This window comes from Prosopis cineraria, unplaced genomic scaffold (genome assembly GCF_029017545.1).
Source record: "Prosopis cineraria cultivar Desert tree isolate PC_DT_omini unplaced genomic scaffold, ASM2901754v1 PC4, whole genome shotgun sequence".
Lineage (NCBI taxonomy): Eukaryota > Viridiplantae > Streptophyta > Magnoliopsida > Fabales > Fabaceae > Prosopis > Prosopis cineraria.
Window position 1 is genome coordinate 5969726 of NW_026555335.1, and position 19501 is coordinate 5989226.

Consider the following 19501-nt stretch of genomic DNA (forward strand, 5'->3'; position numbering starts at 1 on the left):
AATTTCGCGCAGATCCAATCACAGGAGGCCCCACCCACCCTCAGGCGAGGAGAGCCTCCTCACTTGTACAGATCCTAACGGGAAACAGAGGAAGAGAATTCCCATGTACAAGTAATCTCTCTCCTCTTTCATTAATAAAGAAGAAAAGCATAGTATTGTTCTCCTTCATTGATTTCTAACGGTTCACATCCATATCGTCTTCTTCCGCTCTTCGTTGTCCCGATACGCTTCGCCTCTTTTCCTTTCTCTGATGGCCGAGGATTTCGTTGCGGCCGTTGAAGATGGCATCAAGCTCTCCAGGCGTATATATTTCGGCAAGGACAGGGCGGTGGCGCCGCCCAAGCCCCCTACCTCCATGGAGAAGTCGTTTCATGCTTTTCTTCCCTGCGCGCCGATGGTTTATGCTGTCATCTATGATCCGGGAATCGTGGATAACCCTGATATGCCGAGTTACCAGCCACACGTGCACGGCAGGTGCGACCCACCGGCGCTGATTCCGCTTCAGATGAATGAGGTTGAGCTCCGGGCGGATTGCTATTTGGATACGGCGTTTGTCACGATTAATGGCGTTTGGAGGGTGCACTGTGTTAAGGGTAGCCGGAGCTGTGATTGCCGCGTCGCAATTCCCATGGGCGAGCAGGTGATTTTCACTATATATGCATTATATTTGGTTATTTTGAAGTCCACCTCTCGTCTCGTCTTGTTCTTCTTCCTCTCGTTTTTTTTTTTTTTTTTGTGGTGTGTACTAGAATTTTTCGCTTTTGTAGTTAATTACAATTGGAAGCTCACTCCTTCTTTATCTGGCTTTGATCAACATAGTAAGGAACTTTGAATAAAATTATTTGAGGACTCGGCGGTCAATTAAGGTTGAAAATGTTATCTCAAATGGTTTTCTTGGAGGTGATTGGGGCTTGGTTCTCTAGTTTTGTTTCCTTTGATAATACTCTGATTTACACTCCGCTTTCGCTGTACGCCAGTGAATGTATTTATTTTCTCTTTTCTGTTTTTGTCCATCGAGAAATTAAAGTTCAATTGCTTTGGACAAATTGGAAGTGTGGAAAATGAACACAAGTTTTCTTCGTCCTTTTGATTTTTTCGCAGTTTATTGTTTCTTTCCTCGTTGGAAAGCTCTCCATCCAGGAGGATCAATATTTTGTAATTATTTATGGTTTAAACAAATGCACCAAGAAAGCCATCCAGGCTTTCTGCTCTGTTAGACATGAACCTTACTATCTCAAACTCCAAATAACTTTAAATATGTTGTAAACTTTGTGTTCTGATATAATTTGGCTAACAGGGTTCAATTCTAGGTGTCGAGGTCAGTGGTCCTAGGAAATCATATCGTACTCAACTTCTTATGGATGAGAACAACGAAAAGGAATACGCCATTGGAGCTAAACAAGCGGGCTTCATCAAACCCAACATATTTACCTTAAATATACCAGAGGTAGGTACATGCATAACTGTGTTTAAACATCATAGGTCGTTATTAATTTCTACATCCATGTCTATTCATTCTGACAATGTCTTCTTAGAATGTGCTTGTAACAGATTGACGGAGGTTCCAATTTATCAATTAAAATTACTTGGTCCCAGAAACTTTTATACAGCAATGACGAGTTCTTCTTGAATGTGCCATTTACCTTTCCTGCTTTTGTGAAACCTGCGGGAAAGAGAATTCCTAAAAGAGAAAAGATACAAATAAACGTCAATGCTGGTGTTGGAAGTGAGCTGTTATGCAAGACAATAAGTCATCCCTTGAAGGTTCTTTTTTCCTTGGAGTTTTGTGGGGACTCCTTTATTTTTTTTTAGCATGAGGCCATCATATATGATTCTTTTCTCTGAATGTCCAGGAAGTGAGGCGCTATGCTGGGAGTATCAGTCTCTTGTATAATTCTGAAGTTCTTGAATGGTCAAGCATTGATTTTCGTTTTTCATATTGTGTAAGAGTCGTGTTCCTTTTTAGCTCCATGTCTATTCTATAATTTAGTTTCTAAAAGGTGATATACTCAGCATGTTACTTGTTGTTAGGTTTCTTCAAGTCATATAAATGGCGGTGTTCTTTTGGAATCTGCATCTCTGCATGATTTTAATCAAAGTGACATGTTCTGCATGTACCTTTATCCTGGAAATCTTCAGAGCAGTAAGGTTGGTGTAAAATCTTTACTTTGTAGGCTACATGTTGTACAGTTCTTATTTTTCTGAGGTGTTAAACTCATTATTGGTCCTACTAAATCTTCAGGTTTTCAAAAAAGATATAGTATTTGTTGTTGATATTAGCGGAAGTATGCAAGGGAAGCTAATGGATGACATAAAGACTGCATTATCATCCGCTTTGTCTAAGCTTGATCCTGATGATTCATTTAGCATTATAGCTTTTAATGGAGAGATTTATCTGTTTTCAAAATCAATGGAATTGGCTTCCGAGGAAACAGTTGGAAGGGCCATTGAATGGATTAAAACGAACTTTGTTGCAGAAGGTGCCACAGATATTTTGCATCCCTTAAACAAGGTATATTTAAATAATTTTACAGTTTCTGTGAAATCCTCATCTAAAGTTATGTCTTGTTTACAGTTTACAGTTACACAAGATGCCAGGGATGTTTTTATCTCCTAGAACCACTGCAATTTACATTTCATATCATCTCTGGATGAATTTATTATCAGTTAATCTAATTTTTTGTGCGTGTGATAGATTTATGAAAAAGACCATATATAGTTCATTGGGCAGTAGTTAATGACTTCCTGAGGGCGTTGCACTGAAAAGAAAATATCAAAATATGCTTACCTTGATGCATAGAGAACCAATTCCACAAATCCCATTGTCTCTTTGTTGATCCCTGGCTAGCTTTGATATTATTGATGTTCATGATCCTTGGCTGGAGTTTTATATTTTGTTTGCCTTTTCTCTTCAGGCAATAGAGCTGCTATCAGGAGTTCGAAGTTCAATTCCAATGATTTTCCTGGTTACAGATGGATCTGTTGAGAATGAGAGACATATTTGTGATATTATGAAGAAGCATATGATCAATGAAGAGTCAATATGCCCCCGGATTTACACCTTTGGTATAGGTATGGTTTCCAATATTTCTTGCTCTTCAGACCATATATCAGTGATTTTAAAACTAGACTAGACTTGACGATTGGACCGCCGACTGGTCCGAATTCTGATTCAGTCAATATATAAAAACTATTTTGAAAATTAAGTTGGGTTAGGCCATTTTGGACTGGGAACCAAAATTAAGTCGAGAACCAGATATGGTTTTCAAAAATTGGATTGTTCAAAAAAACTTTTTTTTTTAGGAAATGACTAATTTTTTTAATCATTTGATGTTATGTTGTATCATATGACTTGTTAAGTCATGATAAACTTAAAATATTTTGATTTTTTTAAGCTATTCAAAAAAACTTTTTTTTATTTTTTGTTGAATTTTTTTTCAAGAAATGATCAATTTTTTTAATCATTTGATGTTATGTTGTCTCATGCGACTTGTTAAGTCATAATAAACTTAAAATATTTGATTTTTTTAAGTTAAATAGTAATTTCATATTTATTTCTTACATTTAGATTATTATATACATATACTCCCTCTGTTAAAAAATGTAAGACATTTTTAGTCTTTCGAGATGTAATAATTACCTTTTTACCAAAAGTAACCCTATTAATATTGAATTTATATTTATTATAGGGTATTTAAGAGGGGTAAATATGAAAAGATAGGGTCAGTTTAAAAGTAGGTAACTACTTTATTGGGGTGCGAAATTCAGTTAAAAATGCCTTACATTTTTTAACGAAGGAGTATAGTTTTTTCATTTAATTATTACGTCACCGGTTTGACCATTGATTCAACCTGATTAAACCATGTGAACTATAAACTGCTAACCTTTCTGGTTCAATATCCGGTCCGGTTCTAAGAACATTGCTTATATGCTATGCTTGAGAAGCCTTCAATAAATTTTTACATTATAAAATTATTTTCCAATATCTTTCTCTTGAAATTTTTTGTTGAGTTGTGTTTGATGTTTAGAGTTTACCATTCTTTCATTTAAATATCCCAGGTTCGTTCTGCAATCATTATTTCTTGAGTAGGCTTGCTATGATTGGCAGGGGCCAATATGATGCTGCATTGGATGTAGGTAAATGATACATTTCCTCAACTTCATAAGATATATTGGAAACAAGGTTTTAAAGACCCAGATCTTACTTAAGATTGACCAACGGGTCAAAAAGAACAGGTAGGATGAGAAGATCACGCCTCTAAAGAAATATAACAGTTAAAATATACATGTAATTGCCTGGAAGTCACAAATATGCAAAATTCTATCAATTTATATACAAAATAGTGAATTTAGTTAATTTATACAAGATTGATTTCACCATGTTTTTAGTACAACAAACTGACTGAAAAATCTTCTTTTTGAAATGGACAGATTTGATCGTGCCCCGAATGCTTAAATTATTTGATAAAGTTTCATCTCTCATTCTGGCCAATATCACTATTGACATGCTTAATGGGCTTGATGAAGTTGAGGTAAGACATTCAATGGTACAGTTTTTCAAGCGTTGTCGGCATACTTATTTTTTCAGAATCCTTATTCTCTTCCCAATCTCAAAAGTCCCCAACTGTCTTAGTGATTTAGTGATCTTTAACAAATCCTGTCTGTGATTCTGATGACATCAAATATGCTTGCTATAATTCCTAAGACGATTTGTGTCGACTTTTTTGTGGTATTTCCATTTTTATGTCTTGTTTTAAGCAATAAGAGAAATTGAAGACACTCTTGCATGATGACATGATGGAACCCACATGTCCAGTTAATTATGACTGAAAATCTGTTTTGTTACATATTAGCTATGTTTTATGACTTCTTTATCCCGACTTAACTTAAGATTGTGGTTCTCTCTAATTACATTATATGATAGGTGTACCCATCCCAAATTCCAGATCTTTCATCAGAGGGTCCATTGATGTTATCTGGAAGATATAAGGGGACTTTTCCTGAAAAATTAATAGTTGAAGGTGTCTTGGCTGACTTCAGTCGTTTTACAATGAATTTGGAGACGCAGCATGCAAAGGACATACCTATACAAAGGGTGAGATTCTGCATTATTCACGTGCTGTTCTTTATTTTTGTAGACTATATCCCCCTTATCTAATTTTCTTCCACTGTTATTATATTCATTTAACCCAATTAATGTTTAATGTAACATTGCTTTTGTTCATTTATATTTTTGCAAACAGACATATGACTAGTAAAAAAAAAAACCCAACACTCCATCCGGTCCATAATATAAGGCGATGTTAAATACTTTGTGGTTCCAAAAGCCTGTTAATTAAAACCTTAATCTTCTCAATCATTTTATATATCTTTTTAATTTTATCTTTGAATGAAATAAATATCTACATTTAAGTAGTTGACTCCTTTGAAATACCCCTCCTTAATGATAAGTTTGATAAGAATTGCATCAAAGTCTCAACAAAAGTGAGCCTAGGATGAATATTTCTAACATTTATTTTTCATATATAAATAAAACCTAATAACAGTTTATAGTTTATAATATGAAAGAAAAAATAAGCTTCACTTTTACAAATGTTCATGCAAATGTCGCAAATCTTATCACTTTCTACATGTATTTTCATTATGATGAGTTCTTTTTCCTCAAATAGGTTTTTGCAAAGCAACAAATTGAGCATCTCACTGCTGAAGCGTGGGCTTCACAAAGTAAACAGATACAATATAAGGTTTGTTACTCTCTATTTACTTCAGTGCATACGCATAGGGAACCCATGCGATACTTAGTGAATTCTGATCCTTAAAACTGTTTTCTTTTGCCTATCAGATTCGTCGGCAGGTTGCAAAGCTAAGCCAAGAGAGCGGCTTCATGTCCGAGTATACTCGTATGGTACTAGTTGAGAATGATGAGTTGCTTAAGAAAGTGAATCGATCAGATGGAGCCAAAGAGGTATTTTATCAAAAGCTTATAAGTTATTTAACAAAGTATAGGTATTTTATCAAAAGCTTATAAGTTATTTAACAAAGTAAACTCGACATTCGGGTAGGCAAAAATAGTTGTATTCTTTCTTTAACTTTCATGTCTAATTGAAATTGATTTTTGAATTACGTTTTTTTTTTTTTGTGTCTTTTAAACACTTCCAAACCAGTTTAAATATATATAACTACTTCTGCATTAATAGGTACAATTTACATTATTTAATTGTCTTTGTGCTAATTAGGCTTCAGAAAAAGGCCACCCTCCAAAAGTAACAGACGTCCGAGGGCAGAGAATAATCGGACTTCCAAAGTTAAGCATCGGCTTCGGCAACCTGAGCGCAACAGTTGAAAATATTTGTCCAGGAGCTGAAGAGACGAAGTTGCCTGAAGCGGCTGAACAATTGGTGAGGGCTGCCCAATATTGTTGTAGCACTTTGTGCGATCAATGCTGTTGTGCCTGCTGTATCACTGTATGTTCCCGTCTGAACAACCAATGCGTAACAGCATTGACTCAGCTTTGCATTGGCTTGGGATGCTTGGGCTGCCTCAGCTGTTGTTCAGAATTATGCTGTCATGGACACGAATGATGGCTGATCTGAAATCTCTGGTAGCTAATTGTATGTGGCTGTTGTATATTGCAATCTTTATACCCTTTTTACCAAAAGGAAAAAAGAATATTTATGTATATGTGCAAGTCATATGCTTGTTAAAGGGTCATCTTTTTGGAAGGCCAGGAAAAGGTTTGTCTTTGGGGCCCTGGTTTTGTTCGAACTATGCTTTGAACCGTTTGTTTTGTTCGAGTCTACTGTATTTGTCCCGCCCCAGTTTTGGCCAACATGGCGTGAAAATAATAATGTTATTGTAATATTTTTTGTTATGTTACATTATATTTTTAAAGCTAAAAAATTTCAGCGTTAAGAGAAATGTATATTCACAAAATACGTTGTAATCATTTTTTCTTGACACCCTTCTTTGGCGCCCTTCGCGCCCCACCTCTTGTTCTCACTGCAGCCTCCTAAGAAATGGACCATTCATAATTGGAGATTTGCAATTTAAAGCGTCTCTCGTTGAAGCGTATGGTTGAAGGAGAGCATTTGATTGCAGGTGGTAAATAGAAAATCAAACGTTGGAAGATCGATTCCACAATGCTTGATTTATCATTTTCACTCAGTGACAGTGCAATGCAAGATTAATTTAGTAAAAAGAAAACTCCACCATAATCATCCCAAATTCCTCAGGTTACAATCAACATGGCAATAGTAATCAGCTGTAGCATTAGTCCATAAAGATATTCAGTTGATAGCATCTTACAGGTTAAACATCAATTTTATTCTCATCGCCAGTAAGATTTCCTGTGACCTCTTTCCCAACTTCTGCAACTCATTCTTCCTCCTGTGAAGCCTCTGATTTGCGGTGGAACGTTTGCTGAATTCTCATAACCCCTTGTTCCATAGGTCCTATGGCTTGGCTAATTGTCAACATCACATCCTTGACAACCTTTTTTAAAAGAAAATATTGATATTGATATCATAACCTCTCCTATAGGCAAAATAAATGGCACGTAGTGATTATACAAACTTATTTCGGTGCCAATTATTATGAAAAGAACTTACCCGTTGGCCGCCTCCAACAACAATATCCTGGACACTTTCTTTGATGCTTGTTCCTGGAACCTCAACTCGAGTCTCCGTCTCTTCGAACACAGCTGGTTTTTCCTCGTTTTCATTTAACTTCAGGGACCCTTTTATTGTTTCTTCGGTGACTTTCCCGTATGCAGAAGCAGGGAGAAAATGGTATGGTTTTGAGGAAAATACACACATATGGGCAACAGCTGCAATAGCCATCTGCATCAATACGGAATATAAATCAAACAGTCTAAATCAATCCATCCATCCATCCATCTATATTCATAAGCGAGGCTCATTTCATACTTATTAGCAAAGCAGCCTGCAATTTTTCAAAAAAGAGAGGGACAATTAGTAAGGCTGCTGGTCGTGCAGTACAGAGATGCTGCTGCAGCAGCAGCAACAACAACAAACTTCACCCCTCTAAGTAGGACCAACTGCAGGGATTGCATGACACTATTATGCTTTATTATCAATCAACTTCCATAAGTGCTTTCTTTATTCTCCCTCCGCACCTCTTTACAAGGCTGAAGATTGTTTGTTCCACTCTCCACACCGATGCCTTTTATGGCCTTCTTTGTATATATCCAAACAATCTTAAATGATTTTCTACCATTTTCCTTCAATAGATACCACGCTCGCTTTTTCTTGTATATGCTCATTTTGAATTTTATCTTTTCGCATATGTCCACATATCCTTTTTAACATTCTCATCTCTACTACTTCAACTTTATATTTTTGTTGTTCCTTTGAAACCAAATATTCACTATCATATAACATAGCTAGTTTTATCGTAGTTTAGTAAAACTTTCCTTTAAGTTTATTAGGTGCCTTTCGATTACAAATAACTCCTTTAACTTTTATCCATTTAAACCACCCAACTTATATTCTATTGACAACATCCCCATCAATTTCTTCATCGTGTTGACTAATAACTTCCATAGTGTCTGATTTGTTTTTCAGAATTACAATACAAATATTTTGTATTACTCCTATTTAGGCGAAAACCCTTCAACTCCAAGGTTCTCTTACATAACTCAAATTTTGCAGTTAATATCTATTCTTGTCTCCACAATAACAACTATATCATTCACAAAAAAAATGTAATTGAAAATTTTCTCTTGAATAATTAATATTTATTTTTAACTCCTAATTAACAATTGGCAATTCACAATCCACTATCAATACTTTTCACAAGAAATTCTTGATGAGTGAGCTTAAACTAGTAAGCTGCAACCTGAAGCCTTCATTCTTTTTAATTTCTCCCGGAAGCATTTGAACTTTCTTTTCTCACTTGGGCATTTTACACAAATACCTATGAAAGTACGCTAAAAGTTTTCTATTTATTTTAGAGAATCAAAGTTGCTAAAAAAAAAAAATATGAGCTCGAAGTCAAGACCATACCATAAGGAGTGAACCAACCTCTATACAAATTAAGAAATCCTGCAAGCCATTTTGTACTTTCCCCTCCTTCGGGAGTACTCCAAAAGCACACAATAGAGCAATGCCTACACCTTGCCACCAAGTAGCAAACACAATAGCCTTAAAGCTAATGAATTTTGAAAGTGGCTTTATGGGTTCAAGTTGTTCGTGGGTAACATTATAAAACTGCACAAGGCAATATAATGCCCACATCTGGCTGAAGTTCAATACAACTGCCATATATGGATACCTGTAAAAGATGCAACGCCATTATTAATATTTCATGAAAAGGAAGATACATTGACTAGGCTTTATCACCGTGTATTAACAGAGAAGAGAAGTCTATATTTGAAATATATGAAAGATACAACAAATAATTATGTGATACAGTACAGCAGTAAAACAGGTCTTGAATTCTCATTTTGTATGAGAAACATACCCACAGTGCCAATTGAACTCTCCATCACCATAAACCCCAAAGAGTTCCAACAAAAATGCTAAGAATGCACACACAGTCTTCAGGATCATCTGCACAATATCAGGGTCCCTTTAGAATTACAAATTTAAAATGTCCCACCCATAGAAAAAGACTTACAGTGACTTACATATTGTACAAGACCAAATTTTTCTATTGAGAGAAGATCTCTTCCAATAGCAGAAGGATGCCAAAAAAAGTTGTAGAATGATCTTTGCCATACATTGGGATTTTTATCTGATCCTTCCAACAATGATTTTCTGAGGCTTGTTCCTGATTCACTTTCAAGTAGTTCTACAACACTTCTTTCACCCCCTAGCAAATTTTTTGTTTCAAAGGATTTAAAAATTTAAAGCATATGATTGTGAAGTCATGCCAACCTATCTGTTATGCTTACGAACAATAAAAAGTGTGGGTAGCACTGAAGTAAGGATTTAGGTATATAATCTGCCACTTGCAAAGCAGAAACGTTTCTCAATCTATAAATTCACAGCCCACATTACCTATTTTAGTTTTGACTAAGTAGCCCAAATAGTATATTATTTTCATTAAAAAAATCCATACATATACTTAGAACAGATTGCATAAGCGTATAACATAAGCATTATTCATTTTAATTTCATGGATTTCTCAGCCAGTCAAAGAATTCTAGATTGCCTGAATATACTAAAAATTTTCAGAAACATGACACACTAATTTAAACTGAGAAGGAGACCTAGATTTGCAAGACATCAGAACACGTAATAATGTTCTCAATACTTGAACAGTGAGTAACTTACCAAGGCAAGCAATGAGATATCTTCCAAAAGAGTACAGGGCAAATGCTTCATAGCAGTTTCTCAGAATGTCACATGCAAGTGATAATCTTGGATTCCACAGAGATATGATCTGAAGGACAAGAGACAGAAGTGAAGCTTTGTTATGGATGTCACTTAGATCAGATGTAAAGATTTATTAGAGACATCAGATGACTTACATTTTTTTCCTTTTCCTTTATTTTCTCGAAGGAGAAATAACTTATAATAGAGAAAGGCATGAATTTGATGTAGAAGTTGAAGAGAAAATGAACTATAGAAATTTACCATATTGTCTAATTACAACAGAATCAGAGAAGGTGGACATAAACTTTAAGTTCTGTAACATATGTGGTTGTCCATAGTTAATCCCCCCGCATCCCTCATTCAGGTAAAAATTCAAAATTGTTTAACCTCAGGTTGCACCTCGATGGTTGGACCAAAAGAATCTGCATTCAAACTTCAATGTATAGCCTTCAACTATATTTCATGATTTCAATCAAATGTTATTAGAGGCGTATTTCAACTCATCCTTCCTAATGTTTCATACCCCAAATTTAGTAACTAATCTACCAACACAGGTAGGGGATTGTATGAGATTAATTAACCAACCTATAATGTTCACGTTTCCTCTAACGAAAGCTTGGGAACAGCTCAAATATAAACCTATTAACAAATGCGTGCATCTTGATACAACCTTAAAACTTCAAATCAGTATTTAGTAATTCCTTCCGGTCACTGGTCCACAAAGCCAAAATGAAATCAAGAATACAATTTTTAGAGCCATAGAAACTTACAGACTCAGTAGCATAGACTGGAACCATAAAAATGACAGCAACAAGCCACTTCTGTTCCTGAATACAAATTAATTGTGGATTAGGAGATCATACATACTATGAAGAATTTTATTTTGGATTTTGTGGCCAATCATAGAGGATTAAAAATGTCTCAACTCAGACTTGCTTTAAAACTTCATTCACATGATAACAAGTTACTAGCTAGTAAATCCCTTGCCAATTATGACTGGCAATCTTCGAGTTCATAGAAACTCTAGCATATGTAAAAACCATTAAAAATTCCTTAATGAAAGAACAACATGCTTAATTCAATCATTCAATTATTTATGGGACCTCAGGTTCAGACTTTTGACAATAAATATCCAATGAATTAAATCAGTGTTGATGCTATATTTGCAGTTAAGAATTTCTCCATAACTCCTAAAGATCCTACTCAAGCTGCAATGCTGCATGAAATATGTGATAACATCTAGTATCTTCTTTTCCTTTCTGGGAACAGCTGTGACAATCAATAGATTGCATATTATGATTTTGGAAAAGTCTTAACTGTATGTAGATACTATTTCCAAACATGAATATTATTGAAGACAACCTCAAGGACCAAGAACTATAAAAGTTACGCATGGCTTATGACATGTCATAGGGGAACAAATTGAAAAATGAGAATTTAAAAATATATATACCTGACATTTTAGATTACCATAAGGAAAATAACTCACCGCGGGATTTGTATATGATCTGAGATGTTGCAGGATGAGAAAAAGGGAGAGTGTTAAAGCTATAAACACAAAGCATCCCGCAATGATCACTGCTGATTGGTGAAAATTTTTATAGATTACTTCTAAGCTTGATAAATAATTAGATGCCATTCCTCAAGCATGCTGGACTCCTAGATATGCAGGAATTCGGAAGCTCATCTGGCAGCAGAACGTCCACCTAAATTTAAAGGAAAATAAACAGCGTCACATTCTTCATTTTTCCCTTTTTTTTTTTTTGTAGCTTGTGTATAAAAGAAATTTAGCCTGAGTGTAGGCGGATAACTCATTGCCAACCAATGAAATACTACCTGTTTGGACTTCTCATATACTAATAGCTCTATCGTTCATGTTTACTAGGATTTAGAAATAATTCAACACGACCAAGCAGGAGTTTAATTTCAGTGGCCCAAAAAGGCAAAAAGCCAAAAAAACAAAAAGCATGAGCTTAATTTCCTTCTGAAAAATAAAACACCTTCTGAGTCTCACTTTTTTCAAAACCCATGTGTACGTTATGCAGATCATTAGTAGCAATTATCCATTATCTAGAAGATCTTATGTACCTAGTGCAGTTATGTGTCTTCACTCGGTCACATCCAATCTTGATTAGAAAATATATGGAGAAACCAAAATAAACTGCTTAAAGGGAAATTCTACACTAATATAAATTAAGCCAATTTTTCATACACTCTTCACGCTGTCTCCTTTTTTATTTAAAAAATAGTTTTCAGACGGCCGGAGTATAAGTTTCTTTCCTGTTGATTGGGAAGCTTTACTTCAATGGAAACTACAAGGATCTGCAATGCCGGCACCTATATCAGAATCAGTGGCTCGTGCAGCAACTTCAATGACAATGTTTAGAATCAGTGGCTCGCGCAGAAACTTCAATGACAATGTTTGTTGCCTTCAACTCAACTCCAATTGGCTTGCCTGAGGTAGTTAAAAGTGATCAAGATCCAAGATAAGGCTTTCTATTATAAAAGTGATCAAGAACTCAGTTGAAAATATTACTAATTAGTTCAATTGAATTATTTTACTTAATTAACTTCTGTATTTGGAATACATTTTAAAACGAAAAAATTCTATTGGGTTATTAACGACAATACCTGCTTCTTATGATGCATCAAACATCAATAACAGGATGACAAATTATTTTGTCACCAAATGAATTCTTGACGTCAAATCCTATTCCTATCAGTTTTCGTGGGATTTGAAAAGCTCAGTGAGATTCACTAAAAAAATGAATTGGACTTCACTTTCAAAAACATTCCAAACAATCAAGTCAAATTGAAAAATTAGAATTGATATCAAGCGGATCCCCAATTTATTAGCGTTCCAAACACATTCGTCATTCTTCAATTGGCATTTGCCTCTTCCGGGTTCGAAAATGTTAAGGCTACTGACTCCGGTGTTCTAAGCCTTTTCTCTCCCTTTACGGTCGACCCTTGAGCTAATAAATCGTAACAGGTCACCATCACCTTGCTCCACCATCGTTAGTGCTCAATGGATAAGAAAATGAATCCAAGAGAAACGATCACAGAATCAATAATTCAAGTGAAACAAGTAGATATTTATCAACAAGCGCAATTCTACTCCAATTCAATTTGAGTGGTGCGATCACGTAAACAAATTGATGGGCAAGAAAGAAGGAACAGATATTACTGACCTGTGACGAAAACATCGCTGAAAACCCGTGGGGCCAAGTTCTGTGCTCTTTAAAACTCGAAAACGGTTTACCATGTTATCCATGAGAATGATGACTCAGAAAATGGAAAATGAAAGGGATCTTTGGGACTTGGCGTTGTGGGTTGACACGTTCGCAGCAGCTCTGCTTCTCAATCCTGAAATTAACACGTATGGCGGGATGGCAAATCGCCATGGCTCCCTTCGTCCTTTTTTTTCGCGCTAAATTTGTCGTTTATAAGAATATTTAGACATGGGTGGTCCCAGAATTTTATTTTGGAGAATTGCACTACAGGCCTCAAAAGAATAAAAAATTACATTACAGACCCAATACATTTTAATATTACACTATAAGCCTAAGGATTTTTGTTGCAATTTTTCTTAAAAGTAAAAGTACAAGTTTATCTTTGTATGATTTGAAAACTGAAATCACGTACAATGCAATATCTATAAATATATAACACGATATTCATAAATTTTCAACACAATATCTATGCGTATCTGATTGATCGATAAATTTTATAAAATGTACAAGTGACACAAATAATATACAATACAATATTCATACAATCTCAACTAACATTGTCTTGAGAATTTATGAATATTGTATTATATATTTATGAACATTATGTTTTACATCTATGGATATTGTATTGTACATGCTCTGCGTGACTTTATTTTCATCAACATATAAATCAACTGGACACACATGGATATGCTCAATGTGACTTGTATATTTTAACCTATAGATCAACTGGACATGCATGAATATTGTGTTAATAATTTAATAATATCGTGTTATATATCCATGGACATTGTGTTATACATTATCTAAGTTTTCAAATCACACCAAGGCAAAATTATATTTTCACTTTTAAGAAAAATTGCAACAAAAGTTCTTGGGCCTACAATATAATATCAAAATATATTGAGTCTAAAGTAAAATTTTTTATTGTTTTAGAGCCTACGGTACAATTCTCCCTTTTATTTTATAGGTCAAGATTGAAAATCACTAACTAATAATAAAAATTGATTAATTTAATTATTTGTTAAAGTAAAGAAAATACCAAAATATGTTATATATGAAAATTAGCTTTTGCTTTTCATTCTTATCCTCAGTTGAATATCAATAGAAAGAATGAATTTTTAGATATAAAAATGGGATAAATAATTTAAATTTTTAGAAGGAGTGTTTTGGAAAATATGAATTGATTTTTTACACCTAAAGTCTGTAACTATATCATAACTTATAGTATTTGGGGCTAAAAAAAGAAATTTAAAATATAATTTCTCTCTCACGTTTATTATTTTTTCCCAAACCATCTCATTGATTGTACGCATTGATGTGTGCGATCAACAACAATTAATACGAATAATTTTCAATATAAATTATTAGATGAAAGGGATTTTTTAAGAAAAATTAATACTTACATTTTAAAAGGTTTTATTAGTCCTTTATATAAGTCATTTTGCTTTTTTTTTTTGTAACTTTTAATGTATAATTATAAAACTATCCTAAAAAAAATTCTTAAAAGAAGTTCACTATTTCAACTTTTTAAGAAAATTCTTTTCACATTTTAAATGACTATTTTTAAAATTTAGGAACAAAATTGAAAAGTGATTTATTTTTAAGATAATTTTATTATTCTAACTAACTCATCTTGATTTTAGTGAGTTACTCCTTCTGTTCAAAAATAGAAGACATTTTTAATCTTTTAAGATATAATCATTACTTTTTTAAAAAAAGTGCCTCTACTGATAATAATTTTAAAATTATTGTAAGATATTTAATAGAGTTAAATATAAAAAAATAAGATTAATTTAAAAGTATATTACCATTTTATTAGGGGGTGAGATTCGATTAAAAATACCTTATATTTTTAACAGAGAGAGTAATTAGAAATGATTTATAAAAATAGCTAGATTGAGTATTTTTTTTAATCAATAACACACTTAACTACTTTTCTTAATTTTTGTAAATTAGTTATACAACTCTTACATTTAATATAAGAGTAATGAGTATGCTCTTTCTGTATCTATATATAGAGTATTTTCTAAAATTTTATTTTGTCTTTAAATATAAAGGGTGTCATGATATTTTAAATAATTAGATAATTTTATCTTTTGAAAAAATATTTATTTTATACTTTATCCTCCGGCATCATCATATTAATTAACATTATTAAAAAAATTAAAAAATTATTTTGATTTAATGTAATTTTAAATAAATAATAAGCTTCTATTGATATGCAAAATTAAATTAAAAATACTTTATATATTGAGATAAAAAGAGTACTTTACTTATATAACAACTCATAATAGAGACTTCAAGTTAAATCAATCATAAAATAATAGAAAACAAAATCAAATTAGTCATTTTTTTTTTTGGTTGGATCATAAGAATTAACATTCTTAGACCCTGCCTACACTCTTCCCACTTACTTCATATCTTCCATTGCCCCATATTACTCCTGATCAGTAAAAATAAGGACCCATCTTTTCTACTTTGACTAGCAATAACCCGTGTTCGCAGAGGATTTTTTTATCTGTATATAAATATTGTACAGTAATTTTATATATGCATAATCATTAAACAGTAAAGTTTGTATAAATATATTATATAATTGAGATATTAAAACTTGCCAATTGTTACTAACAGGCACTTGTCATAGTGAAATGAGTCATGCAACCGTTTAAATATAAAGTCTCAAGTTCAAATGCGTATGTGAATGCACAAAACGTGTTTGAAAAAGTTATCTCTAATTAAAGTCGACAATACTTAAATTTAACCTAATCAGATGATTATATAAAAACAATTTATCAATTATCATTTACTATTATATAATCTATTTATAATAAAGCATGTACAAATACAATGAAATGTGTCTCCTAGCACTCATGGTTATTTTATCCTTTTAAATTAAAATTCAAGACTTATTATAATACTTACTTGATATAAGTAGTGATAAAGATAAAATATATCTGGTCCCTCCCATTTAGAATCAAGACAAAATAGGAAAATTTTATAGAAAATGATCATGATTAAATTTGAAGACACCATGAAAAGAATCTAAACATTTTCAATTTATTTTACAATGCATGTAAATTCCATCAACCCATTTCATAAATCAATAAGTTTTTTACGAGAAAATTTCAACTAAGGATCAAAGATGTGATTTAATTATTAATGAGTCCTAAAAAAATTTGAAAATTTGGTTCAATTCAAGAGGACTAAAGTGAAAATAATTTTAATAATGAAAAAACTAAAGTATCATTTATTTGTTAATTTTGTCTGAGATATAGAATTATCAGTTGTTAATTTATTTACTTCACTTATTAATTTATCAATATAAGTTATAAATTACATGATTTGACTTATTAATAGTTATACAAAACTTAAACATCAGTTGTTTAATCAGTTTTTTAGACAAGCAGCGATGTCCATTGTTAATTTAATAATTTTAATTATTAATTTACTAACATTAATTATAAATTACTAACATGTCTTGTTATTTATAATTAATGTTAGTAAATTAATAAGTAAAGTAAGAAAATTTAATAATTAACGTTACTACTTATGTGATAAATTGATTGAACAACTGATGTTTAAATAATGTTTAAGTCTTATATGATTATTGATAGGAAGTCATATAATTTACAACTTATATTCAAAAATTAACAAGTGAAGTAAAATAAATTAAAAACTAATAATTCAACATCTCGAACCAAACTAACAAGTAAAATGTAGTTTAATTTTTTTTATCATTGAAATCATTTTCACTTTAGTCCACCTAGATTAAATTGAAGTTTCAAATTTTTTGAGATCTATTAATAATTAAGTCACATCTTTGATTCTTAATTGAAATTCTCCTTTTTTATATCAACTAAATTGGCCATGTCTAATGTCCCATGTGCTACATCGTCGATGTCATTCATATATTTTAATTTAATATAACGATATGAATCTTCTTACTCTTTTAAGAAAATATCTATAACGATGCACTTAAATACATGTGTAATTTCTAAGCACAAAATGAACTAAATTTTAAAAAAATTAATTAAATATTTAGTATGAATATGTGTCAGATATCTCGGCTATATATTTTTTGGGTTGAATTGAAAAAAACAATCAATCTTCTAAAACTCAACTTTACAATTTTTAAATTTATTCGAGTTGAATTTTAGATTACACTCATATTATCGTTGAGAATATTATCCTTCCAATGCAATGATGCTATAAATTACTGTATACTAATTATTTTTTCAATTAAGGATGCAGTAGTTTAATTATTTATTTCATTTGTAATTGTCTTGCACTATAAATAATGTAAACCATTTTAAAAAATATTTATATACAGTTTCGTGCAAAAATTAATTAATATTATTTTATTGTAATTTTTTATGAGCCAAATTTAATTTTTATCTAAAAAAGTTAAGAATTTTTTCAAGTAAGATAGCACTACAATGAATTATTTTCCTATTATTATTAAAACGAGATAAAGCATTAAAAAATAAAAATGAAAGTGTATTAAGTAATCTCTTGTGTTTATTTTTTTAATATTTTTAAAAATATTTAAAACAAATAATTATCATAGCATTAAAACTTTATTTAATTAGGAGTAGGAAACTGGCAAATTGAAAGTCTGAGAGAAATTAAAACTTCATTAAAATAACATCCCGTACGTGCAAAAATTCCCGAGGTGCATGCTGAGCAGATTATATTATTCGTTAGACAAATTTTAACCGTCCATTCGAATCCAACACAACACCATCCGTTAAGAGACCCCAAGACAAGTTTGATAATTAACTTGAAAGACTAGAAAATGAAGAAGACGAGGACAAGCCAGCTGGATGCGGTTGGGTTGGAATTAGAAACTTCAACAAAGACTGGCTAAGAACAGAATGGCTAAGGAGAGACGAGAGACTTGAGTATAGACCTAGCGATGGGAATATATTAGGCTAAGTTAAACTTTGGTCAAAGAGACTTGAAGATGATAAAAACTTAAACCTCACATAAAGTTTATATAAAGTTTTTCTCACAACTTAGATCTGAGCTTACCTAAAGTTTGGTTTAACTTGAAAATCTATTTATAAGCTTATTAAAAATAAGCTTTTTAAATAATCTTGCATTTTAATTTTAAATGTATCAAATATATTTTAGGACTATTAGTATAAATATATAACTTGATTTATCAATTACAATATGCTTCCTTCATTTAACAATATAAGGTATTTTTAACTAAATTTTACCTCCAATAAAGTAATTACTTACTTTCAAACTAATTCTATTTTTTTATATTTATCATATTAAATACTTTACAAAAAATATAAAGTCATTCATTAATATGTACACTTTTTAAAAAAAGTAATGATTACGATTCAAAAGAATAAAAATATCTTATATTTTTAAATATCCAACTCCTCAAAAAATACCTTACATTTTTTAACAAAGGGAGTATAATAATTAAAAGAGTTACTAATTACAGTATAATACAATAATAAAGCAATAACATTAAAATTAATATATAAGTCCAATCTGATTGAAAACATAATTAAAAGTATAAAAAGTAGATTGGTTAAAAATTAAATTGTGAAATCGATGTGTGTGTGATATAGTACACTTGTTTGTGTAAATAGGTTGACCTATTGAACTCTTAAGTTAGATATTGAAAAACTAAATCTGACCTATTTAATTAAATAGGTTTAATTAAAAGTTTAAACTTATTTAATAAGTAAGTTAAATTGAACTTGAAACAAGTGAGAATGTAAATCCTTGATAAAAATCTAGCCTATTTTCATCCTTAGACGTAACTGGATGAAAAAGTCGAGAACGGGAGAGGTTGAGGAATGAGATAGAATGACAAGAAAGGACTATACGAGCTGAAAAATTGATGATTTGAATCTTGTGATCGATTTGATTAACGGCTAAGGTTTACTCTTCTTGCAAAATCTACTA

The 19501-nt window shown here is 31.9% G+C and overlaps 2 protein-coding genes across 9 annotated transcripts; one reads left to right on the forward strand and one right to left on the reverse strand.

The window, feature by feature from the left end:
• Nucleotides 1-6876, forward strand: LOC129309839 (uncharacterized). 2 transcript variants are annotated; one of them, XM_054951576.1, is made up of 13 exons: nt 1-640; nt 1298-1447; nt 1552-1764; nt 1854-1943; nt 2032-2148; nt 2243-2512; nt 2916-3072; nt 4060-4137; nt 4432-4532; nt 4925-5095; nt 5670-5744; nt 5843-5965; nt 6237-6876. In XM_054951576.1, the coding sequence occupies exons 1-13, from the start codon at nt 251-253 to the stop codon at nt 6579-6581; spliced, it is 2280 nt and encodes a 759-aa protein (XP_054807551.1). In that variant the 5' UTR covers nt 1-250; the 3' UTR covers nt 6582-6876. The 2 variants fall into 2 exon arrangements, with proteins under 2 accessions (XP_054807551.1, XP_054807552.1); XM_054951577.1 differs by having other exon boundaries at nt 504-640; nt 1311-1447.
• A 256-nt stretch (nt 6877-7132) lies between these two features.
• LOC129309845 (protein LAZ1 homolog 2) lies at nt 7133-13740 on the reverse strand. Of its 7 annotated transcripts, none has more exons than XM_054951587.1 (10): nt 13529-13740; nt 12675-12792; nt 11827-12043; nt 11108-11164; nt 10296-10404; nt 9647-9831; nt 9481-9569; nt 9024-9291; nt 7608-7838; nt 7133-7491 (listed from the first exon to the last, which is right to left on the reverse strand). In XM_054951587.1, the coding sequence occupies exons 3-10, from the start codon at nt 11974-11976 to the stop codon at nt 7375-7377; spliced, it is 1206 nt and encodes a 401-aa protein (XP_054807562.1). In that variant the 5' UTR covers nt 11977-12043; nt 12675-12792; nt 13529-13740; the 3' UTR covers nt 7133-7374. The 7 variants fall into 7 exon arrangements, with proteins under 7 accessions (XP_054807562.1, XP_054807561.1, XP_054807563.1 ...); XM_054951586.1 differs by having other exon boundaries at nt 12550-12792; XM_054951588.1 differs by lacking the exon at nt 12675-12792.
• Between the last annotated feature and the right edge of the window lie 5761 nt (nt 13741-19501).